Source organism: Athene noctua, chromosome 10 (genome assembly GCF_965140245.1).
Source record: "Athene noctua chromosome 10, bAthNoc1.hap1.1, whole genome shotgun sequence".
Lineage (NCBI taxonomy): Eukaryota > Metazoa > Chordata > Aves > Strigiformes > Strigidae > Athene > Athene noctua.
This window is the reverse complement of record NC_134046.1, coordinates 17,457,671-17,482,323: the sequence shown is the minus strand read 5'-3', so window position 1 is coordinate 17,482,323 and position 24,653 is coordinate 17,457,671. Positions and strand designations below refer to the sequence as shown.

Here is a 24,653-nt window from a genome sequence, read left to right as displayed (position 1 = left end):
GCAACCCTCTGGAGCAGTGGTGTTGAGTCCCTGACAGGAGTGAGAGATCCACCTAGACAGACGGCTGCTCATTAACTAAAGCAGTACTTAACCTGAGCTGGGGGCAAAGCAGGGGAGCAGTGGATAACTTTAGGCTCACCCCACTGCTAGGGGATGACTGCTCTGCAAGCAGAAAGTTGCAGATCGTTCCCTGCGAGCAGCACACAGGTTTTTCAGTATGGCACACACACCGGCTTTGATTGAGTTAGCACACATAATAGCATTGGGGGATGTAACACTGCTCCGGCTGATCACCGGTAATTGTGGGACTCCCAAAAAACACATGTACTGATACAACAGTTACTCGGAGCGGGTAACAACAGCCTGGCTAAACCTACAAGGCATGTGATCACAGCATTGACTGCACTCTTGGCGACGTGCAGGCAAAGTATTACACTTGCACTTCTATTCCCGTCATCATTTCGTAACATAAAATCCCCCTCTCCATTGATCTTGAAGGAGGCAGAAGTAATTTCCTAGCTTTACTTAAATAAAGAATTTCTTAAAAGTTTGCTCCACCATTTTTTCTAAGCATATGCTAAAAAATATTTTGCAGAGCACTACCATATCAAATAGCCTAAGAAAAAACGTTACTTCTACCTCTTCAGATTTTTCTTTCCTGTCTGATGTGTTAATTTATGATGACAGCACTTTCTTCAAAAAATGCACTTGCAAAAGAACACGCAACTAATGCAGAAGTTCATAAGTTTCCATGCACTCAGTTTCCCCACTCCATTGTGCTGGTACAAGGAGAGACTTATGGATGCCTTTAGGCAGAATAAATCTTAGGGAAGACTGCAGATGGCCCATGGATTTGCAGAATGAGACTTGGCAAGTTTGACCTTGAGCTGTGAGCTTAAGAGCTCTGCTCTCTGTAACAAGGAAGGCCAACGCTGGTTCGTTTTCAAAAACCTAGATGCCCTGCTATAACTTCTTAAAGTTTTCCCTAAAAATGATTGTTTCAGAGCTGATTTCAGTCCCAAACATGGCCAAGTACAGCAAGTTAACCATGTCATAAAAATACTGACTTAGCATCCAAGGGCCCCTCCTTGGCAAATGCTAATGAGTGGGTTCAGAGGTACCTATACACCTCTAGGGCACAAATTCATGACACCTGGACCATACTGCTGTACAGCATCGAGGAGAACTGTACTGGAAAGTAAAAACAGTCTTCCAAGTTGCCAACCTTCAAATACCACAGGTTAAAATGGGTAATATCGGCAAGAAGAGGCCCCAGTTATTATATGCAGATGACTAAAATGGTACCTCCAACACACTAAATACAGTCCTGAGTGTACACACAGTCCTATGCAGAGACAGGAATTAGCAAATATCCAGGCAAATTAAGCTTGGGACCTCTTTCTCTAAACTAATGCAATAAGTGAAATAAACTACCACAGGAAAAGTTTGCAGCAGGGTCCTTTCCACTAACAGTAGTTTAAGATATCAAACTCAAACTGCAAGATTAAGAGGCTCACAGGAGATCTTGTGCAGCAAAAGTCACTCTGAGGTTCAAGCAGCCTTTCCTCTTATCATACTGAATTCTGCCCTGACTTGCTGTCAGCCTCCCTTTAATCTTGGCAACTGGATCTAGTGAACCGCAAAGCAGACCCCTGATACTACTAAGCGTGCTTAAAGAAAGCATCCTCATGTGCAAATTATATCTTAACACAGTTTTGAGATGGGACCTGAAAAGCTACTGACATTCAGTATGCTCTGAAGCATTTTCAGCAAAAGCTGGCAGTTTAGACTAACCCAGGAAGCCTCATATCTGAGAGATAACAAGGTATGAAGCCTTCACAGTCATGAACACTTCATGTAGCAAACAAATGCATTCAAGGCTCTTTGTGTGCTGGAACTAGCATTGTTCTAGTGGTCAAGGCCTTAGTCTCAGAGATCAAATATACAATTAAAGTGGGTTTTGGTTTGGGTGCTTTTTTGTTGTGGTTTTTTTTTTTTTTTTAGTCTGAATTGATTTCTACAGAATTGATAGGTCCTCATCTATTCAGACTAAAACAAGATGGTATTCCTCAGGGCTTGGTGTTGGAACCATTTCTGTTCAACACCTTTATTGATGATCTTGATAAGGACATAGAGTATATTATCAGTAAATTCGCAGGTAACACCAAGTTAAGCAGGAATGTCAACCTGCATGAAGATAGGGAGGCTCTACAGAGAGACTTGGATAGATTGGATCGGTGGGCCAGTGTTAACAGGATGAGCTTCAACAAGGACAAGTGCCAGGTCCTGCCCTTGGGCCACAACAGCCCCCTGCATGGCTACAGGCTTGGGGAGGTACGGCTGGAGCTGTCTGGAAGAGAAGGATCTGGGCGTTCTAACTGACAAGCAGCGAACACGAGCTGGCAGTGTGCCCAGGCGGCCAAGAAAGCCAACGGCATCCTGGCTTCTATTAGAAATAGTGTGACCAGCAGGGGTAGGGAGGTGATAGTCCCCTTGTACTCGGCACTGGTGAGGCCACACCTTGAGTACTGTGTCCAGTTTTGGGCACCTCAATACGAGATCTCGAGGTGCTGGGGCAAGTGCAGAGGAGGGCACTGGAGAATAAATCCTGTGAGGAGCGACTGAAGGAGCTGAGCCTGCTCAGTGTGAGGAAGAGAAGGCTGAGGGGAAACCTCATCACTCTCTACAGCTGCCTGAAAGGACATTGTAGAGAGGTTGGTGCTGGTCTCTTCTCACAGGGGATTAGTGACAGAACAAGAGGGAATGGCTTTAAACTCCCAACAGGGGAGGTTCAGACTGGGCATTAGGAAAAAATTTTTCACAGAAAGAGTGGTCAGACAGTGGAATAGGCTGCCCAGGGAGGGGGTGGAGTCACCATCCCTGGATGTGTTTAAGGGTCGTTTAGATGAGATGTTGGGGGATATGGTGTAGGGGAGAACTTTGTAGAGTGGGGCTGATGGTTGGACTCGATGATCCCAAGGGTCTTTTCCAACCTGAATGATTCTGTGATTCTATGATTCTAAGATCTGCTACCCCAGAGGCATTTTAAATAAGTTCTGTAGCTCCTCACCATCTCAGCTGATTTGAATGCAAACTCTAAGGTGAATTCTCACAAAACTTATTTGCATAGAATACTTCACAACAGGCTGATTTATAGATACTGTATTGATTATTTCAGAATGAAGATAGCTCATGTAGTGCTTCAGTCTATCCCTTGATCTTTCTTCAATGCAACTTCACTAATTTTGCTGCTTTTACTTCATAACATGCTTCAAATTCCACAAAGTTTTGTATTTTTACTACACAACACTTAGCTCCAGTGTGGCTAGACAGGAATATATGGGTCAGTGCTGCTGTACAGCTGTGGGTTAGGAAGTCCCACAATCCCCTCAGTTTTTGCACATTCATCTGATATCACTGTTGGGTCACGTGAATTAGCAACACATAACAATGCCTGCAGAAGTGCAAATGCTAGCACTAACCTGGCCTCAGTGGGATCCCTAGGTAGAGCTCCAGATCTGCTCAAAAAGTCATGTGGCTAAACAACCTCAGTGTCTGTTCTAGAGCACAGGGCACGAGAGCTCATAGTCCCACCAGCTCTCTTCAGCCAACAGTCAGACACGTGCTACTCAGAATACTCAAAAAATAAAGAATTGAATTTTTTTATATTTATCAGCCCAGAGCATTACAAGAAGTCAGTAGTTCTAACATTCAAAACCAGTATTGCTCAGCTAGCCCCTCATTATTACTGTGAAGGTGGAGAGCCACTGGCACAGGCTGCCCAGAGCAGCTGTGGCTGCCCCCTCCCTGGAAGGGTTCAGGGACAGGTTGGACGGGGCTTTGGGCAACCTGGGCTGGTGGAAGGTGTCCCTGCCCAGGGCAGGGGGTGGGACTGGATGGGCTTTAAGGTCCCTTCCAACCCAAACCATTCTATGATTCTATGATTATCAGCTTCCATCTCTTCTTCCACTTCCCAGTACACTCCACTTTCTGCAGATGCTTGAATCACAGTTAAGCAACCCTTGCACTATATTATAGGAGCAACTTAGGTCTACTGCATAAGTCTATTCATACAGTAGACTCAGTACAGCAACAACAAGTTATCACTTGCAGTGCTCATTGTGCTTCTTACAGTAGGGAAACCATACAAGAGCATCTGAAAATGAAAATTCTAGTATCATCCACTTTGCCAGACCAAGCAGCATGGCCAGTACCAGTATCACAGTGACCAAAGGGACCCTGGAAGACAGAAAAGGATGTCCTTTGTATTAAATCAATCCTGGCCACAAAGAAGATGAGCCACAGGCTCTGACAGTTTCTTCTGCAGAGTGTGGGGATACAAGGCACACAAGCCATCTGTAACTGAGCCTTGCCATTTACAGCCTCTTACTAAAAATGTTTCACCACACATTGCTGTTGCTTCAGTCTTGATAGTCAATCAGCCAAGGCTAAACTGACAGCACTTGCATTGAAACCAGTTGCTCTTCCCTTATCCAGGGCTATAACCCTGTTGTAGAAGGCCACCAAATTAGTCAGGCAAAATTTGCCCTTAGTGAAGCCATGTTGGGTGTCACTAATCACCTCCTTATTTTCCATGTGCCCTAGCATATTTTCCAGGAGGATCCGCTCCATTCTCTTGCGGGCATTGTTACAGGTCAAGAACAAAGATTGGAGGGGGGTGGGACTGGATGAGCTTTAAGGTCCCTTCCAAACCAAACCATTCTGTGATTCTGCAATTTAAAAAACTAAGCTCCTCTAGCATTTCACAGATTTTTCAGATGGAACCTTTTTATTAGTGATTTGGATTTCAAACCATTTCTTTTGGAATAAAAACTGCTTTCAGTTTTTCTATGCATTGGGTCCACCAGGCAGTGATTGTTCACATCAGTGAAAGCAACATAGAAACCAAGATATTTGTCCAGGGCAGATTTGTCCTCCCCCTCCAATCTTTGTTCTTGACCTGTAACTACTTCAAGTCATAAAAGCATTTATTTTACTAAACCAGTTGTTAATCTACATTCAATACCTCTCAGAAGAGAAGCCACATTCATTCCTCACCAACACAGGCTTTAGAGACCACAAAAAAAAAGGAATAACAAATTTGATTTTAGTTGTTTTCATTACAAGCACTGGACACACAAACATTTCCAATTTTAATTAAAAATCAAGTAACATGTGTCCAAGTCTTTTAAGGCTAAGAATTTAATTAAAAAAATTCTTCTCCCTCCATCTACAATCTTCTAGAGCGCAATAAACCTTTAATCTCACATGAGCTAGATTGTCCTTCAATTCAGGCTTGGATTATTTTACAAGTCTTCTCCATTTCACCGTGTTGTTTCATTCCAGCTTCAGTGCAAGATTAATTTGGGGAAGTATATAAAACTGTTTCCTGTGGGTGGATTATCACAGTTATTTATGAATTTTGATGCTAATCTGATTCTGAACTCTTCATTAAGAGCAGACATCTTCCTTCCCACATAAAACCAGCAGCTTTTGCCTCTGCCCACTGCCCACAAGTGCTACAGATTGACAGAGTGAGCACAGCAGCTGCAGGTGTTTGGAGGGAGGGCAAGAGTATACAAACTCCTTGAACATGATCATTGTAAATGCAAGTTTTCCACTGCAGCCAAAATGGTTACTCACAGATGACCTTCTTTCAGAAGTGCAGTTCAGCTGCAAATGCAGAAAATGCATCTGAACCAAGTAAACTCTTAGTTTCTGCTCCATTTTCGTTTCAGCCAACAAACACTTTTCTGTTCCAGGAAGTTACCCAAGAGATTAAATCACTTTGTTTCCCCCTTAAACTTTAATATTCAACCCACCTCTTCATATAGGCACTAAGATACTGAAATACAGCCTTCGATTAAAAAAAAATAAACACAAACATTTCACGGTTTCCTCCTTTTCACATCTCTGAAATGTCAGTAAAGAACTGGATGTTTAAACAGAGAGACCGATAAGATACTAAGCTGCAGGAAAGGGAGTAGCAAAGCATCTGTATCATACATTTATTACCCTTATCTTCCTCATTCCTTTGCCAGTTTTGAATTGCCTACTTTCCTACAAAGGGGTACCAGGGTATCTAAGTAACCCAAAACTACTGGAAACAACTGGCTTATGTCTGGGTCTCAACTTCACTCCATCCTTCAAGGCAGCAGAATTATTAAGCACGCATTACTCTTCTGAAAAAGGCAGTCAAACATTAACTTCTTTATTTGCATGTGAAGTATGGACAGACAGAAACTATGTTTAGAAAAAAAACCCAGACCACCCTGTCAGGTCACATTAGACCACTTTCTTACAAGTAAAACAAAAGATGTCCTGAGAATGTTCTGGTGAGGAGGAAGAAAAGAAGGATAATTGAATCAAAGACCAGTTTAAAAAAAGTTGCCAAAACCTCAAAGAAAAAAATCATAGCACAAAGTCAACAACATAAAAATGAAGCTTTGTAAATCTGAGAGGGCCATATCTATTCACTATGATGGTTACTGCTAGATGTGGTATACAACAGCCACAAATTTCCTCTGATCCATCTTTCTCTAAGAAGAACTGAAATGCCTAACTGAAGGAGCAAGTCTGCTCAAGTGTATTCTGCACAGGGCACAATGCTTTTACAGCCTCAGCACTTCTACTTGCAATTGGTGTCTGGCAGGAAGAGACCTCTTAATGGAATAAAAACAACCTTGCTGTCTCCGAGTACGTGACACCCCACTTCATCTGGAAATCTATTGTCAATGCAGGGAAGGTACTGATAATTGGTGATTGGCAGACAACGCAGCTTCAAGTGTGCAGCTCAGAACAAAGCTGTGCACTGGCAAGAGATGACAGCCTTCAGCTGATGACTTACTATTACCTCTTTCAGCAGAAATTGAAAGTATTCTCGCTCCTTCCCACTTTTGCATATCAGGTTTAGCATGATAAACCTTGAAGTGATAGCTATGGTAAAAATATTAGGAAAATAAATTTGGGAAATTATGCAACTATAAACCTAAGTAGTTTACCACAGCTTTAAGCTTCCCCTACTGGTGCATTACATCATGTTAACACAGCGTTGGAAATTACAACAAGAACAAAATGCGCAGGAACACAAGGTACCACATCAGAAATATACCCAAGTTCCCATGGAGCTAACAAATTATAAATGCCTGAAAAATCCATGGACGGCTCTATCAATAGAGGGTTTCTGGAAATATCACAGGAACTCTGTCCTTTCCTTTCAACCATATGGCCCTGCTTATGCCATCAGTGTTCCTTTTAAACAAGCAGCCCTCAGGAATTATGGACCAATGATTTGTAACAGAGCACCAGGAGCATCCTCAGCCCTTCTTCAAGAAGGAAAAGATACTGGCATATTATTATGTCAGTAATGTTATTACATTATAGGTTATTTATGAAAGTTTTTTTCTCTATTTTTGAAGAAGTAGTGGGGTCCTCCTTTCAGAAAAAGTCAGCAGGCCCAAATCTGCCATATAAAAACCACACAACCTTGGTTTCAGTCTGCTATGCACAGGGAGCAGCATCCTAGCTGTTCTGCCAAAGCACAGCTGGGAAGGCAAGAAACCCAACACCACCCGCCACTGTTTCCATCTCACTTGGATCTTTTCCAGCAATCAGCACGTCATGGCTCCCCTGGTCAACATCTAATTGCAAAAAACATGGGTAACAGTGGCTCTACCGGAACTCCATTCCCTTCTCTGTTACAGGCCATCAGCACTGGAAAACCCAAAGTTTAGCTATGCAAGCAGATACCCTCCAGAGTTATCTCCGCAGCTCTGCCTTGCTACCTGCCTGCATTCCTCCTCTTTGAGGAATCTCCTCCCTTACTCTAGGAACGAGTAAGTCTTCCAGGCTCATTTGCTTAAGTTTGTTTGGTATTGGTTTGTTTCACTGCTAAATATCAAAACCTTGGCATGAAAATGAAGAATTATGAAACCATTTCAACAGTGTGTCAGGAACACCTACTTGTACAAACGCATTAAAACAGTGTTAATACAAAATGTAATGTAAAAAGCTTAGAACCAATGGGAAATGAAATACTTCAAGGATGGAAAAAGTGCTACAAAAAAGGTAAAAGGTTGCTGAATGCAGAGTTACTCAAGGCAGCTTTTTGGTTTTTACTATTCCAGGCCTATATCCAATTTTATCCTATAACCTACTAATTTATTCCTCCCCCACTGATCTCAGTTTCTTTCTGCTAGGTTTAAAACAACATTTGGAATTTTCTATGGTTACACAATATTTGAGAGATGTTTGCATTGCTTATATCTAGTTTAAATCCTACACATACTGTTTACTGCAATATTTGTCTCCTCTAAACACCTATGAAGTTGAAAAGGAGCCATTACACATCCATCATCAGAAGTGTGGATCTGATTTATGTAATGAAAGATAACAATCACATTCCAAACTTACTAGGGAGATGTAAAAACAGTAATAAAATATTTTGTGTATACACTGGGTTGCATTTTACTCACAAGCATGAGGTCCCAATGTCATATAAGATTTCTCCTCCATTGTTCAGCATTTTAGAGATCACAGGAAAAGTGCTTTCTTGCATTTCTGCCAAATGAACTTAAATACCTTTTGGTTTTCACCCTACACTATTTTAGACTGTCTGTAGTCCTGTAATGTTTTTTAATCCCAAATCAGCCCTACTTTAAGCCCCTGATGAGCCCTCCAACCCATCAACTTACAATTTTTGACAAGAAAGAGCAGAGAGCAAACTCAGACCAGTAATCAGTAAGTTCAATAACAAGTGTTTAAGACCTGCTTGTTCCTCCTCCAAAACAACCATCACACTCACAGAAAAACCCTCCTACACAGATTTTGCCATCCTACAACCATGCTCCCATCTACAGGAGATCACCAGCGTTCACTATCCCATGATTTTTCCCTGCTTCTCACATACCTCAAAAACACACAATGAAATTCAGCCCCAGACAATGAACAGAAATGGAACTTCTGCACAGGAGCAATGAGCAGCTATTTACTTGAACAAAAAATAGCTATATCCCCTGATTCTTACTAAGTAAACACATACTATCATGATCACCATTAACAGCTGGTACTGTTCAAGCATTGCTTAGAGACTCTGAGGAAGAACTGTTAATGCTTTAGCAAGGGATTAGTTGTTTGCTAGCTGTGGGTGAAAAGCATGTTTCAGAGATGAGGCACAGAAGGGCCCAGACTTGTTGATGGGAGGAGAATACTGCAGAAATTGGACTGTGTAGGTGAATGTTGGGTGGGGGAAAGGAGCGGGATCAGAACAGAGTTTATCTATAGAACTGCAGTATAATGGAGGAGGGAAGAGACACAGATTATTCATCAAAACAGAGTCCTACTGCCAACCACTCCTTTAAGCATCACCTTAGATAAACCTTGGCTAACAGCACAGGGTACTAGAGCTGGCTCAGGTAGTGCTCTGCTACACAGCAGCATAAAGGAATTAGGGGAAGAGCAGGGCCTGAGATGCAAACTGATGCGAGGGAACTAATAGATATAAACTGACAAACAGATGAAGACAGATTTATCAAAAAATTACTAAAAAAAAGCAGAGGTTTTGAACTAGCCACGTTTTTATTCTATGAAACCATGGCAAAATATTCCCAGTTCTTCCAGTCAGAGGTACGTCTTTCATTGCAAAATTAAAGAGCAAGCCATACCTGAGTTAGAACATCCAGCTGTCCCATAATATGCTCCAAGGTATTTGCGAGACTGGTCTCCTCCTCTTGCTGTGCATGGTTCCTATCAGAATCCTGAGGTTTTGTTTTCTTAAGATGAACACCACAATCCATCTCTGATTGCTAGAAAAAATAAATAGAAAATCTGCTATTGCGATGCAAACAGCTGGAGAAGGATTGCTGTTTCATGGAGGGTAAAGAGTAAAGAACAGTTTATGCTGGGACAGTCTATGCTATTAAAAATGGGCAAAAGAGAACAGGAATTGTTCTTGCTACAGCTGGAAAAGGAAAAGCTGCTGCAGTCTTTACCAAGTGGGGGGGTGTTTTTGTTGTTTTCTGGGCAGGTGGAAGGGGTATGGGGGGGTCGTATGCATGATTTTTTTAAATTTTTTGTTTTTAAACATTCATCAGGAAAGGCAAACCTTAGATAATAACTTTATAGCAATCCTGCATGGTTCAAGTTTTAGATGTGCAAAGAGCTTTGACATGCTCATATGGTACACAGGCAGACTGTACAGGTAAACTAAGACGTAGTGAAGCCACATGGAAGTTCTACATCCAAATCATTAAAAAAAAAAAAAAAATCAAGTAAGCTACCCTGAGAGGATTCCAATTATTTCACTCCAACAGTGCAGTAAAAGCCTCTCTTCGTGTTTGGTAGTCTCAAGAAGGCAAGGACACAGTGCGGTGGTTAAGTTCAGCAAAAGCAAGATGTTCCAATATGCATTAAAACAGTTTTGATTTAGTCATTTTAATCTTGTTTATATCTTGAACTGGTTTTCCCTCCTCAATGAGGTTAAGAACAAGTTTACTTTGAAGTTTCTATTTCAACGGTTTTAGTTATGCAAGCTTAAATATTTCATTCAGAATAAACTAAGTTTTAAAAGCACAAATAGATCTTCACTAGAGAACTTACTCTTCTTTCCTTCTCTTTCAAAACGGTATCTTTCTTCTAGAACAAACACTATTTGCATTATTTATCTGCTTTACTGCCAGTAAAAGAAGTTCAGAGAAGTTTATCTAACTCAACAAGGTAGCCAAGTGATTAAGCAATTGCAGACTTCAATTTCTCAATTTACACTAACAGACAAGATTTGACTCTAACACCAAGATCACAGCACTGAAAACTTAGTTCTCTAATGGCCTGATGCCAGGTGCAGCTCCATCCCATGCACTTACTACCCACATAAATGACTGAAGTTTGCAAATCAACAAAGCAGCAAGGAATTATGAACAACTGAACAAATGGTCTAAGTTCTCCTGCATGTACTTTTTCTAAGCAAGAAGAGTTGCTTCCACCTCTTCTCTTACACGCACTACTATGAATGCATTTCTCATTGGCACTGCATTGATTTATCTGCTCATCTCTATATTTGATGCCAGGTGTATGCAGATGTGCAACTGCAACAAGACTTTAAACCAGCTCACATAACTTTGAACCCCAAACTGTTTAGTGCATTATGAAGATATATATACACACGTATATGTGTATACACACACAAAACATATATTTAAAAAATAATTAAATATAAAAAACTTGTGCTGCTGAGAGTCACTGATATCAGCTACAGAAAGGCTCCCAAGGCTGAGTGAGGTCCAGCCCAACAGTTAAGCTAAACAAGCAATAAGCAGTGCAAAATGCAAGTGTGACTACATAGGGAAGCTGGAGACTGGGGCAGTGGGAAGAGGCCACAGCACTAGGAGACTGTGACAGAAGCATGGCTTGCTGCTGTCCCCTAACTGCTAGTAAGGGCCAACCATTCTTTCAGCCCCTGCCAACCAAACTATTCTCATACAGGCAAGCATCACAAAACCAGTTTTGCACAAGGAGAAGGAAAGGAGGGGAAATGTTAAAACAACTGCTCCATGGAGGTCATGGTGCTACACCACAGGCTTGGGATGCAGCTGGGTAGCAGGTGGTACCAGCCATGCCAACCTCCACTAATTTGTTTCCTCCCACTTGCGTAGATAATTGGGATTACCAACAGGCCCCAGGCCAACACAGCCCCCACTCCAGGTCACACTGCACAACCTTGGCATGGAAGCCACACTCAAACCACTCCTGTGCTGCAGGTAGCCTAAGAGCCACATGTTGCTCACTGATGCATTGATTTAATCAACAAAAATGTGTTCTTGCAGAGATGAGATACAGCCAACCTTACAAAGCTGCTATTTGCTGTTTAAAAGTAAAAAACCCAAATCCAAAACATTGCTTTTCAATGGGTAATTAGCATTAAAAGCATGTTTTCTTGTTATTTTAAGGCTATCCTATTTTGATGATGTAACTTTAGGCCAGTCAATCATGGCAAGGCAGAAATCTGAGTGAGCTAACACTGCATACAACCTGCACTTAAAAACCTCAAATGATGATGAGCTATCCACTTCAAAACCCATTAGAACAAGCTGACTCACAGAAGCAGAAAAATGACTGTACCAACATATTTTCTCTATCTTTACAGCATAAGTCAGACAGCTTTTAGTAAAAAGCTGCTGGGTTGAACTCAGAGTTGATATTCTTTTTGCTACAGTCCACAAAGTTTAAGAGTCTGGCATATTCACAAGGGCAATACAGCATAGATGTTTCCACACCTGATACTTTAGGGGTCAGGTGGTCCCTCCTCATGTCAAGTTGAATCCAGGGGCAGCAGCAGCTGTTTGTCACAGATGCTACATTCTGCTGACGAACTCACAGGCTATGTACCACCCCCATGAAAAGCAACACAAGCCACCTCCACAAAGCTCATGCAGGTTCCTGAGGCACCCTGAATAGTGGCAACACCCCCAAGAACAGAAGTACCTTCTACATTTAAAAACAGAAGCATGATAATATGGCATACTGCCCACTTCAAACACTACAGCTGCTTGAAAGGTTCCTCATCATCAGGAAGATCACCTGTAGCTAGTGCCTTCAGCAATGAAGTTCTGAGTGAGTGCATCTATCTAAACTAGGGATATATCCAACCAGCAAATAAAAACTATGTCAATGTGTCAGGGAGTGTGACTTCCAAACAGGAGTCATTCAACTGATCAGGGGCTTTGAATACTCAGTTCTAGGAACAAGCAGATCCTACCCAGTCTACCCTGCCACAGCAGGTGCAAAAGACAAGTATCCAACACCCACACCTTCAGACAGCACTTTGAATCGCTGCTCACAGTCAGGCAGAGAAACTGAAGTTGGTTTGCTCTAGCTTCTTACTCATCCCACCCGCTCTGATGGCATCAAGCTGAAGTCTGGGACCTGTCACAGCAGGCCCTATAGACAGCATTCAACAAGGATTACGCCTGGATTTGCCCAATGCAGACATGTCCAGTGCAAGGTGGAGCTCACTGAAAATGCCTGAAAACTCTCAGCTATACACACACAGAAACACTGCAAGGTGTAAATGCAGCCCATGATGTGCAGAACAGTAGAAGGACAACAGCAAAGGATCAGCTGACAGCCAACCCAGCCAAGGTGGACATGCACACTGCTCCATCTCAATGGCACAGCACTTCCCTTTCCACAGGTTAAAGGAGAGTGTCTGAATGCATCTGGATCAGATTCACTAGACTAACTTCAACTCACTGTTTTTAAAGAGGCTGAAGAGCCCAAGTAGGTATATTTGTATTGACACCACCCAAAGCATGTCCCTCTGCTACCAACTAATAAAAACCTTGTGAAGAGCAGGGAACAGGAATTCCATGGCCTTCCTACCATGGCATCAAAACAAGGATGGTTTGATTTTTTTAACCCTTTTGGGTTTTTCATACTAAAGTCTTGATTTTTGAAGTCAATGAAATCTTTGCCTGCTAAGAAAACACAGCTGGGACTTCACCAGGCAGATGCTTGGGCATTTTACAAGTATCCTAAATCCAAACGGACACCTAGAATTTTGTTTGACATTACTTTTAGAAATCTGCCAAAGGTTTTGATGAGCTCAAACACACTCTTCTTCATTAGAAAAAAAATTGGAAAGAGACTGCAATGCTCAGAGGACAGGCTGTTGCCATAAGCACCTACCTGGACCTCTGCCATAGTTCAAATACAGCAGTGATACCAGTTGAAGTTGGGTTACAAAGGCAGTAAGGCCACCTCTACCAAACCAATAGTGCAGCTTCCAAATTTGACAGTGGTAAGCATCACTGTGGGGTCCTTCAGGGGAAGCTTTGCCCTTTACATTTTAACAGAAGATGGAAATAGTTGGAAACTTTCCCTTAAGAGCCAGACGACAACTTGTACTTACCACTACCTTAGTGGCCAGCACCTTTGAAAGGAAGTGTGCACCCAAGTGAGGAACCACCAAATTGCCCCAGAGACTGAAACCTTTTCAAATTTTGTAAAAGAGGATTAAATCAGCCCCTCCTACTGTCTGTAATAATTAACAAAGAAAACCCTCAGACCAAACTACAGCCACCCTTCTCCTAATAATCATCTCTATCAGGTGGTGAGCCAGCCACTAGTGATTTAAATCCTAACAGTTTTTTAAAAAATTACAAAAATATGGAAAGAGCCCTGAAATATGCATTGGCTTTGTGACAGTCTCAGTACTGATGAGCATCACAAATACGGAGACACACACCTGTGCTTCCATCGGTCTCACCTGGAAGGTAAAGTGCCAGCTGAATCCTGGGGACAGGCACCAGAAACAACGACACTGCTGCAAAGGTTTAATTTATTTCAGTGAGAGTTCAAGTGCACAATTTATTCAGCACAACTGAACAAATGTATTTGCCATCAAATATCTTATTACAACATCTGCATATTAAGCACTGGGAGTATAGCAAGAAGCAGCTGAACATTAAAGGAAGAATAGATGAACAGTTTCAGAGTACAATATAGCTCTCAGTGACAAAGGGAAAACAGAAGTGATTTATTTATAGCAACCACTTAAAGACAGCACAGTGCAACTACTTGGGGGAAGGGGAAAATTAATCAGCCTTCATTCCAGAGGTCTCTTACTGAGCCTCTCATGAAAATTGTTCTGGCTAGAAATGCATTCTGGCCAGCTAATACAGTGCTGATCAGGGGGTGGGGGGCAACTATTAGCTACACAACATATGTACATCTGTAGTAAAACTGCAATGGACAACTAAAAAAATGCCATTTTGCTTTCTGAACAGTGATATTTAGAAGATAAATTGACAGGATACCTACCTACCTAGATTTTACACCTAGTACAACGTAGGATTCTTATAACTCTCAATCCAGAGGAAATATTTCTTTTCCCTTCTCTTCACCCTTCTCCACTGGAAGGGAGGAACCGAGTGGTGTGAAGGGAGGAAGGTTCAGCTTTAAGTCCCTTTAAATCAATTTCCACAGTGTATCTATTGTTTTGCAGTTTTATGTTTGTTTTTAAAAAAACATTAAGTTATCAAAAATTAATTTTCAAGTATCTAGAAAGATGGCATTCCCTTTCAGCAACACATAGATTCAACATATTCAATTTAATACAGGCAGCCAATGTATTAAAATCCACTAAGTGCAATTAAATTCACTATCTTCGCTCAAGAAATTCCCCTAAAAACAAAGGAGCAGAAAACTCCCAAAGGTGGTGTACACTGTTTATTCGGACCTCAATTCTACTGATCCAAACAAGAGAGAAATACCATTAAAAGTCTATTCTGAGGAGTCATTCTCACCATAGGTAAAGTGATATTTTAAATGTGTTCCCAGAGAACAACAGTGACATCCAGTGGAAGCACATTAGCTTCAAGGTAAACTCCACAGGAAGGTCAGATGGAGTACACGATGTTAGATTGAAGGACTCATTAAAAACTGAGAGGTAACCTCATTTCTCCCTGCTACATGCAAATTATCATTAACTGAACACAGCTCTCCAAGCACAAGCACATTTCTCTAGACTGGAAAAGCATCCCCTCTTCAAGGCAGCACAGAAATTTCTAGAGCAATCACATTCTTCAAGACTTGCGTTACTCCACATCTACTGTCCAGACCAGCAAAGGGTAACAATTAGAAATGGGATACAAGTTAAATTAGCTTTGTGAAACAATTTATAGGACCATTCATCCCTGCTCACCTCTTATTTCAGGATCCAAGTCACAATAACAAAAGGGGATTTGGGAGGGAGGGGGAGAAAGTGAAAAGGGAGGTGAAAAGAACATTCCTTTATTTTTGCTTTGCACCAGAAGTTAAAGTTGGTTTAGATATGCAAGAGGCCAGAAATTATTTAGATAGAACCCTTCTCCCTCTTGGTGCTAATAAAAATACTGAGCTAAAACATTAAAACTTGGCACCTCTATAGTAATGGCCATGTTTTGCCATAGGCCAATATATTATGTCTGATAACCCCAAGAAGAAATAGAATTAATAGGTACATCTCAAACCCCTTTAAATTCCAAGGCACTCTCATGCCAAAGCCTAAGTGAACCACTAACATAGGCATGCAGATGGAGTAACGTTTGTGTATTTTAAGTGAAGCAGCATTATACCATCCATCTCTGCTGACCAAGCTGCCAGGAAGGAAAGAAACAGGGCTAACAGCTAATGGCCAGCTACAGAGCTCAAACATGCACGAAACCAGCCTGTCCATACACAGAAGGCTGCACTTGTATTGAAATTTGTATCTGCTTACAGAAATACTAGCATCCCATCTCTGCAAGTGATGGTGTTTGGCAATCTCCAGCCAAGAGCAGGTCCTCACCCTGCTCCTACCTGCCAGAAGGGAAAAGCTGTTCCTCTCCCATGTTTGTGACCTTGCTCTTTGGTTCACTGTTGGCCTGCTTAACTCACCTCTATATAGAGTATATGTCACTTTTAAAACAAGTCAGACATTAGTACCATTGTTTGAGGTAACTTAAGGTAACAAGCATCTACGCAGACTGCTAAAAGCATCCAAGCTATGTGCCATCCATGCTTTTCAGTTGGTTTATACTGAGCACTATTATATATACACCATTGCATCAGCTGTTTGTGTGCCAGCTGAGATCAAGTTTGTGGGGGTTTTTTGTGCTATATGATCTTTGTTTTACAGAAAAAATTAAAAGAAAGTAGATCCCTGCACTGATTTCCAAGGAGGAGTGTATCTGGCACTGGAAGGAATAGAAGTCACAGCTCCTGGTAAGCTCCAGCAAAGAGGATCGCCACAACCAAAAACCCATAGGAATACAACTAAAAAAGATAGGATTTCCAAATGACTAGTAATTAATGCAATACTACATTAATTCACAGCTTTACTCAAGAAAAACAATAAAATAGGAACTAATCTCTAATAGTCAACTCCTTCCCAATTTGAGTTATATTTGAAATAGCTAAAAAGCCCTCTACAAACATCAAAGAACAGGAAAGTTTTGTACACATTACATTTCCAAAAGCCCAAATGGCATTTCTGTGATGAGTGAAAGTGGGAAACAGACATCGAAAACCCAGTGAAAGAGTGCATGGATAGGTAAAACTTATTGACTACCAACTGTTTCAAAAGTAAAGCAGGTCTGTATTTTTAAGAAGGAAAAGCTAAGGGTAGCCTTCAACTTTAGATTTGTCTTTTCCTGCTTTGCTTAAGTGTTTTACCTCCCTTAACCAATCCCCCCCTATATATCCTGGTGTTTTCTTAGGACATATGAAGAGGTCTCCTGGAATTTAGTAGGGAATAATTAAGCTTTGTTGTACAGGTATGCTCAACTGGCTATCCTAACACTGCTCCTGGAGAATAACAGCACCAAAAACTTCAGAGGAACACTTCTATGTGGAAACAAGCCACTACACGAACAAAGAGATAAATATGAAAACCACTGGTAAGAAATTTCACCAAGAATTGAACTACTGCTCCCTGGCCCCAATTAAGATTGCTTTGGGGAAAAGCTCCCAAAAAAAGCAGAAAAACACTAAAACAGAGTATTTATCCTCAGCCCTGGCTTATCCAGCTACAGGTTATTTTCACCAAAAGCAACAGTCTCCAGGTCAAGAAACAAAAACACACACAGTGATACCCTGAAGTGTGAACAACAACTTACAGCTCATTTTATTCATCAGAATAATTTGCCTCTTCCTAATGAAATAGGTATGTATATGCTGATAACAAACATAGGTATGCATGTGATATGTATGTTACTTATGTATAAGTGATGCATGTTGTGTATATATATACATATGTAAACATATTCAGACACATAACATGCCCATTTGTTACTACTCTTGCTTGAAATTTGGATTTTAGCAGAAAAGTTTGAGATCCTAGAAACTTTTAAAGCTTGAGCTATCTTCATCCATCTCAAAGCTGACAGAATAGCAGCTTGGAAAAAGAACAAATCTTGCCTCTGTCTCTTCTCTTTGAATTGTAACTCAAGCATTAAACCAAGCCACATACAGCAGCAACCTAAGTGGGTGAATTTACATTAATTAGTCTGAGATGCTGAACTTAAAAGGCAATTTTTATTCTGACCAATGACAACTTGTCAGGACTTGCCTTATTGTTCCAGAGCATTAAAGAATAAATCTATTCACTGTAAGATGACAGAAATTAAAAGCTGATCCTCTTATTTCTGCAAAAAAATCTTGTCAAACCAGAACACAAGGGAAAACAGTTGTAGCAACACTGCTGCTCCCATCCACTAACAGGCAAAGCTGTTGCAGGTTGCTGCAGTCAGGCTCTTGGAAAGCCAAGCTAAGGGTGCCTACACCCTGCCTTTTCCTCTCTCTCAGGTCCTCACCAAGATCCAATCTGATAAACAGTCTGCAAGAGTGTAAAAAACGTTAATGCACAAAATCACAGAAGACATAAGCTTTCATTTGTCATGCACACCCTTCTCTTGTTACACCGACCAGATCAAGAGAAAAGCAAACACGAAAGTTTCAGGGGAAAGAGCAACAACAGAAAAAAGCTGAAGGAGTATTAGAGGGATAGCCATTAACAGAGGCTTCCTGGAACACCTTCCAGAAAGAAGCTTTGCTGTTAGCTGCTTGCAAGTAGAAATTCATTTGGCTGAGTGAGAGAAAACCATCTATTTTGCTCTGATGCAGGCTCACAGTCAAATTAAGATGCAGAAAATCAGTGAAATTTGCAGTGAGGCTCCACAAAGAGCACAGTCAACTGATAGACCTATCCAGTTCTGCTCATATCAGGAAGCTTGAGTTTGAAGAAACCTGGCACTGTTGCTAGACTTTATTCTCCAGTGAATTAAGTCAGACTAGAGCTCTGCTGGATCCATCCTTTTCAACAATGAAACCAAGGGGTTATCCCCTTGGGGGCTACCCACAAAACAGATGATGTCTTCCTGCCTGAGGTTCTGTGCTGGCACCAGTTTATCTGTACATGGGTAAAGGAGTTCAGATAGGCCTGTAAACACACAACATATGACCAAGTTTCTATCTCTCTTGTTAACAAGAACATGTGTTTATAAACAGATGGGCAATGTGCTCTTTCTGGTCCACATTAGCCATAGTTCCTACTGACCATACTACCACAATGGGAAGAAGAATAATTTTTCCAGAGTGTGAGGATGCTGAACCATGCAGGAAGAGAGGCTTGCTCAGTGTGACAGCTCCCTTGGTCAACTAAGTGTCTGGGTACCTCTCGGGGGTTAGAGTTCATCCTCCTCTAAATCTCTGGTTTCCAGCAAGGTGAGTGGAAGACGCCACAGGAGCACACTTCTTGCACAGAAAGAAGTGCTGGCTGCTCTTGCTAAAAGAGGGACATGCACGATGAAAGAAAATTACATCCTTCCAGCTCTCAAGGTTTACAAGCATAGCCTCATAACACTCTACCAGGCCAAAGCAGAGACCCAGCTTTGTCCACACCACAAAAGGAGAGGAAAGGAGAAGACCTTTCTGCTGTTTCTGTTGGGTCTCTGCAAAAAAACTACAAGGTCACAAGTTAGTATAGCTTATACAAACAGGCTTCCTTCAATGAAAGGAGCGTGAAGGTTGGACAGCTATGGGTAACCACTGCTTGTGAAGGATGTGGGGAAGAACTCCTGAGCATCCTGTGATCAGTCACAATAAGACTCCTGCCCATCTCATCCCTATGAAGCTTCTGCTTGGACAGCCAAGCCGGGTAGAGAGCAGTAGAAACATCTTGAACACTCATCACACTGTTGTTCTTTTAAGTATATAATCTACCTACTTATTCCAAGATGAAGACAATCATATACCAGATTAAAGCTTCCTGGAACGGGAACACATCCTCAGGAAAACAAGGTGACAAGCAGATCAGGAAAAAATCATTTTGCAGACCACATTTATCCTGAAGGCTGGATCCCCTACTGCTGAACACAGGATTCCTCCCTTACAACGCTTAAAAATAAATAAATAGAAGGGGGTGGAGGAGGTGCAAACGACAACACACATTCACATCCAATTGCAAAGAGTTACAGCTCTATGTAATGGAACTGCTTCCCAGGAGGGGATTTCACAGCAAGTAAAAAAAGAAAAAATGTACAAAAATATTCATAAGTATTAACGGATGCCCAAAATTAGAGATAGTCACCAATTTGGAAGTCAAAAGGTCAAAAAAAGAAAAGGCACATCTGGCCTATGAGTAACTCAGGAGGAATTTATTTACACAAGGATTGAGCGGCTGACAGAATGAACTGCTGCAGTCAGCACTGAGACCACGGGCCGAGCACAGGAGGCACCCAAGGTCACCAAACAAAACAGAACCAGCAAAGGAGAGAGGTGGAGTCAGCTTTGGACACTCAGTTATAGGCCTCAGACAAGTTTATGATCAAATCATGTTTTTTGGAATTAGTCTCTAATTCTATCCAACAGAACTGTTCTGGAAAAATTGCCATTGAAAAAATAAGCATAGCCCAATGCCTGGAGAAAATTTTAAATCCAGCATCATAGAGAGGCCTAAATGCCTGTCTTAACCAAAAGACGCATCTGAAGCATTTAGAAGTCCTTCCTGCTCAAGCACTGCTTTTCCCAAGCTTCACTTCGTAAAGTCTGCTATGCCATTAGCTTTTAATTTTGGCAGCTCCACAACCGAGTACCATTTAACTTCAATGGAGCTAAAGATACTTTAAACATTTGCACTCTGAAATTTCAGAAGAGCAGAAATATGGCTTGCCAAGAGTGACAGAGGACAACTCTGCACCTCTGCCCATGTCTCCTCAATTGCCCTACCATGGAATTACCAGCTTGAGTCTGGCTGCACATCCCACAAGCAGGTCTCTCTGAGTCCTACCATGAGCTGAAAACTAAGGTGCATATATTTAAGTTATACGGTTGCAGAATTCACACCTGAAGTGGCAAGAGAAACACCTCCTCATCACCTGTAAGCCTATATTCTGCTGTACCCTATTACCTCTCTCACTGGGATACCCTTGGTTTGAGATAAACAGACTACAGGCAACCCTTGCAGACTGTGCATTTCACTGCCTTTTGGACACCTGAAGTTCTCAGTCCTCCTGTTCAAGACAGCTTTGCCTCCAAGGTACCACAACACAAACAAGTTTTAAAGTAATTTTCTTCAGAAAGCTATGAGGCTTCGACTAAAGGCTCCTGATCAGCCTCCTCCTTTGCAAAGTATTATTTTGCACAAAAAGTTACAACATGCCTAAGGAAGGTTTATGAGTAGACAAATCTCTGTACCAATGAATATTTCCTATTTTCCATAATATTGCCTGAAAAACTGTTTACCAACTTAGCTTATACTACAAAGTTTTTATTCATAACTTTCAGTGTACAAGTTTAGATAAATATCCAAGCACTTTCCGTGTGACATCAACTGTTCAGCATTTGCTCATAACACTTGACCATACATAGTCTTCTTGGAATTAGTTAACAATAGCAGCAGATCTGTCACACAGTGAAACAAGTGTTCTTGTATACTCATGTCAGCTGTAACTACATGCATGAAGCTTTCCTTGTATTTGGGAAAAAATTAAAAAAATAGCAAAATCCCCCAAATAAAACACATTACCTGTCCTCTCTGGAAAGAACAAGTTGTATGATGAACGTTTTCACAACATATCAGATCCACAAGTGTGTGCTTTGATCTGATCCTACACAACTTCAGAGGCACCCTGATGCCTACAGTTACTGACCCCAGGACAAGCATAAGAACCCATATTTATGAGATCACATGCAAAATCCATTCCTCTTATGTTGACTTTTCTTTAGGTCCTTACCACTCAATATTGCAGCTTAAAACATGAATTTATTCTTGCCCCTTAAGATTCTAGGATGAAAGCAAACACAAATGCTTATAGGATCAAGACAGGTCTGTAAAACTTCATTTCTTCCCATCAGGTTGTACAGTGTGTATCACAAGTGCTTGCCCTTAACTTCCGGTTTTCAAGGCAATTATGCAACACAACAGCAACAACTGTTAGCTTATAAGAGTAAGCATTTATTTCAGAGCTATCGTAATTCTGATCTAATATTTGAAGTCTCGCATCTACACTAACAGATATTTATAATTTACTTGTGACAGCTTTAGTGTTTTCTTTATCACACTCTGGTGTCTATGCTTTTACACCATAGTCATGACTGCAATTCCTGTTCATCATTAGCTTCTCTTTCATTTGCATTAGTCCTGGCACAGAGCAATTTTACTTTCAAAGGAAGCTGCATCTCCCAAGCCTCATATTTACAGAAAACACAAGCAGGTGGGCAGAGCAACTTTGAAGTTCATGCCTATTGTTGCAAACAAACCCAGTACCCTGATTCATAATGAACTTTAACCAACTGCCTGAGAAACCAGCATCTTCTAAAGGTTCCAGTCTCCCTCTGACTATGGAAGTGAAAATTGTTTTAGATTGTTTGTTTTCAAGCTCACCAAGCTTGACAATGTTTCATGCCTCCTATCCTACAGATTATTTAAGATTCTTTTTTCTTCCTATTCATCTTGATGACAAACTAGTTTTAATGTCTGTGTTCAGTTTTTCTTCCTTAATACTTCTATGTTAGTCTGACTCTCCCCATGAGAAACCAGATACTATACTGAGCATTTTTATGTAGCCACTGTTTTTGTTAGTATTTGTGCTTTCACAATGCTTAAGAAAAACGATACAGCTCTACGTGAAAGCACAACTCAGAATATTTTTCCAAGGAGAGCTTAAGTAAAGAGTGAAAACAGATTCAGGATGTGTCAAGAAGAGTGTTTGAGTGTTTTTAGGAGTACCAAAACCAAATTAAAACCTACGTGCCTGTTTTAAATGTATTTACATCCCAGAATGACTGCAAAATCTCAGTATTATTCAAGAAGCAGAATCCTGACACACTAACACATCAGTAGAGAAAGATGAGGCAGCTTCACTTTTCATTGAAGGAAAAGGTGACCTTGGCATGAAATTAAGAGCCCCCCGTGACAGTTTCAAGTCTGATTTTGATGGAAAAAATAACTGATCTCAACTACACAAAATCCACCAAAATAAGTATTTCATTATGAAAAAGCAAACACTTTGCTCAAAACAAGAAGGAACTTAATATATAGTGAAATTTAAGTCCTGCAGTAAGTTGTAGCAGTCAGTACTCAAAGAGCCTGAAAGAGCAGACTGCCATGAATGGACAAGTTATTATGAAGCCCAGACTTCCATGCTCAGGTTATACTTAAAGTAGCAAGCCAAGCCCTTTTCAGAGATATTGGCCTCTTTTTAACAGCAAGGAACATTTCATGTAAAATCTAAATTTAAACTTAGCCTATGGTATTCAAAACAAGCTCTCAGACTACATTGTTTATTATTCCCCTTCTAACTTCAGCAATTGTAACTGCCTTAACATTAAAGCACTGCATTCCTAATAACTTCATACACAGCAATATTGAGTACTAGTCATATTTCGCATTTCCATTCTCATATAGCGAGCAATCTGTAGAGGTCAGGTATAGGTTCAAGCATGCTACGTGATTGTTCTTGTAATAGGCAGCCACAATGCAACTGATACCCCCCAAAAATTTAGATTATATTGGCTTTGGTATTACCAATCAGACTGTGTGACATGAGACAAATTGAAACTCCACTCCTTTACATCAGGACAGAGCTACATCACACTTACAAGGCAAAACAGTGTTCTTAACTGCATAAAAGAGACCATGTTGAACTGCATTAACAGACTCAGCTGACTAAGACAACTTTGGTCTTAGTTGTGCCGGCTGGCACCCAAGCTCTCCATTGCAACCACCTTCATGCTCCTGATTTTTAGCCAGGGATAGTTTTACTGTTGAAGGCAGTCAAAAGTTTAATTTACAGTCTACATTAATGTTCAGAGCTAAATATGGCAGATCCAGGGGAAGCATCATTTGTGCTATTCAGATCAAAAGATAAAAAAACCTTTGCCCAAGGAGTAAATAGGAAGGAAGAATTCCACTATCACTCAGTTTGACCTTCTGTAAGCTGCACATAACACAGTAACTTTACAACGCTTTTTATATTCAGGTAGTACTGCTGGGATCAGCTGCTCCCATGCTGTATGCCCAAGCAAGAGGTTGCATTTGGGAGGCAGTTTAAAATACTCTTCTCAAGTAATTTATGTCCTCAAACAAAAGTATGTCTCTCTTGTATGACTCAGCATGGATTCACTTTGCCCTCTAAAAACACAGCACCTGACCAAAACCAATATATTACACCTCAAAGAATATGCAGTGACCTGTTTCCCATAGGCTCAGAGCACGAGCCAAGCAAGCCCTTTTCAACCACCACATGACATGGATTTGCTTGTCAGTAGCACAAATGATTGGTCCCAGCAGCATCTACTGAGGTTTTGCCAGATAAACCCTTTTCCACAGGGGAATCGTTTCGTTGGAGGGACAGATGTTCAGGGTGGTTAGTCATTGCTGAATAAAATGCTTGAACAGCTACCTTCCACACACATCTTAAGAAGTTCTTCATTATAGAACTAAGTTTTAGAAGAGCTCAGACATTTCCCCTTCCTTCCCTTAAATTACTACTGGGTAATATGCGCTAGTAATAAAAGCAGTACAGGTAGGATTCAACTTACCATAATCTCCCATTAGCAGACACCCTGTCTACACTATTTAAACTATTTCTTGGAATGTTACAAACTGAAAAGGGTAATTCTTCCCATACAGGCTTTCT

The 24,653-nt window shown here is 41.0% G+C and overlaps 1 protein-coding gene across 2 annotated transcripts in view; it reads right to left on the bottom strand.

The window, feature by feature from the left end:
• POC1A (POC1 centriolar protein A) overlaps positions 1-24,653 on the bottom strand; it is a 63,200-nt gene that overhangs the window by 3,665 nt on the left and 34,882 nt on the right. For both annotated transcript variants that reach the window (XM_074914427.1, XM_074914428.1), the window contains exon 10: positions 9,663-9,803. In XM_074914427.1, the coding sequence (XP_074770528.1) occupies positions 9,663-9,803 (141 nt within the window). The remainder of the gene's footprint in view (positions 1-9,662; positions 9,804-24,653) is intronic.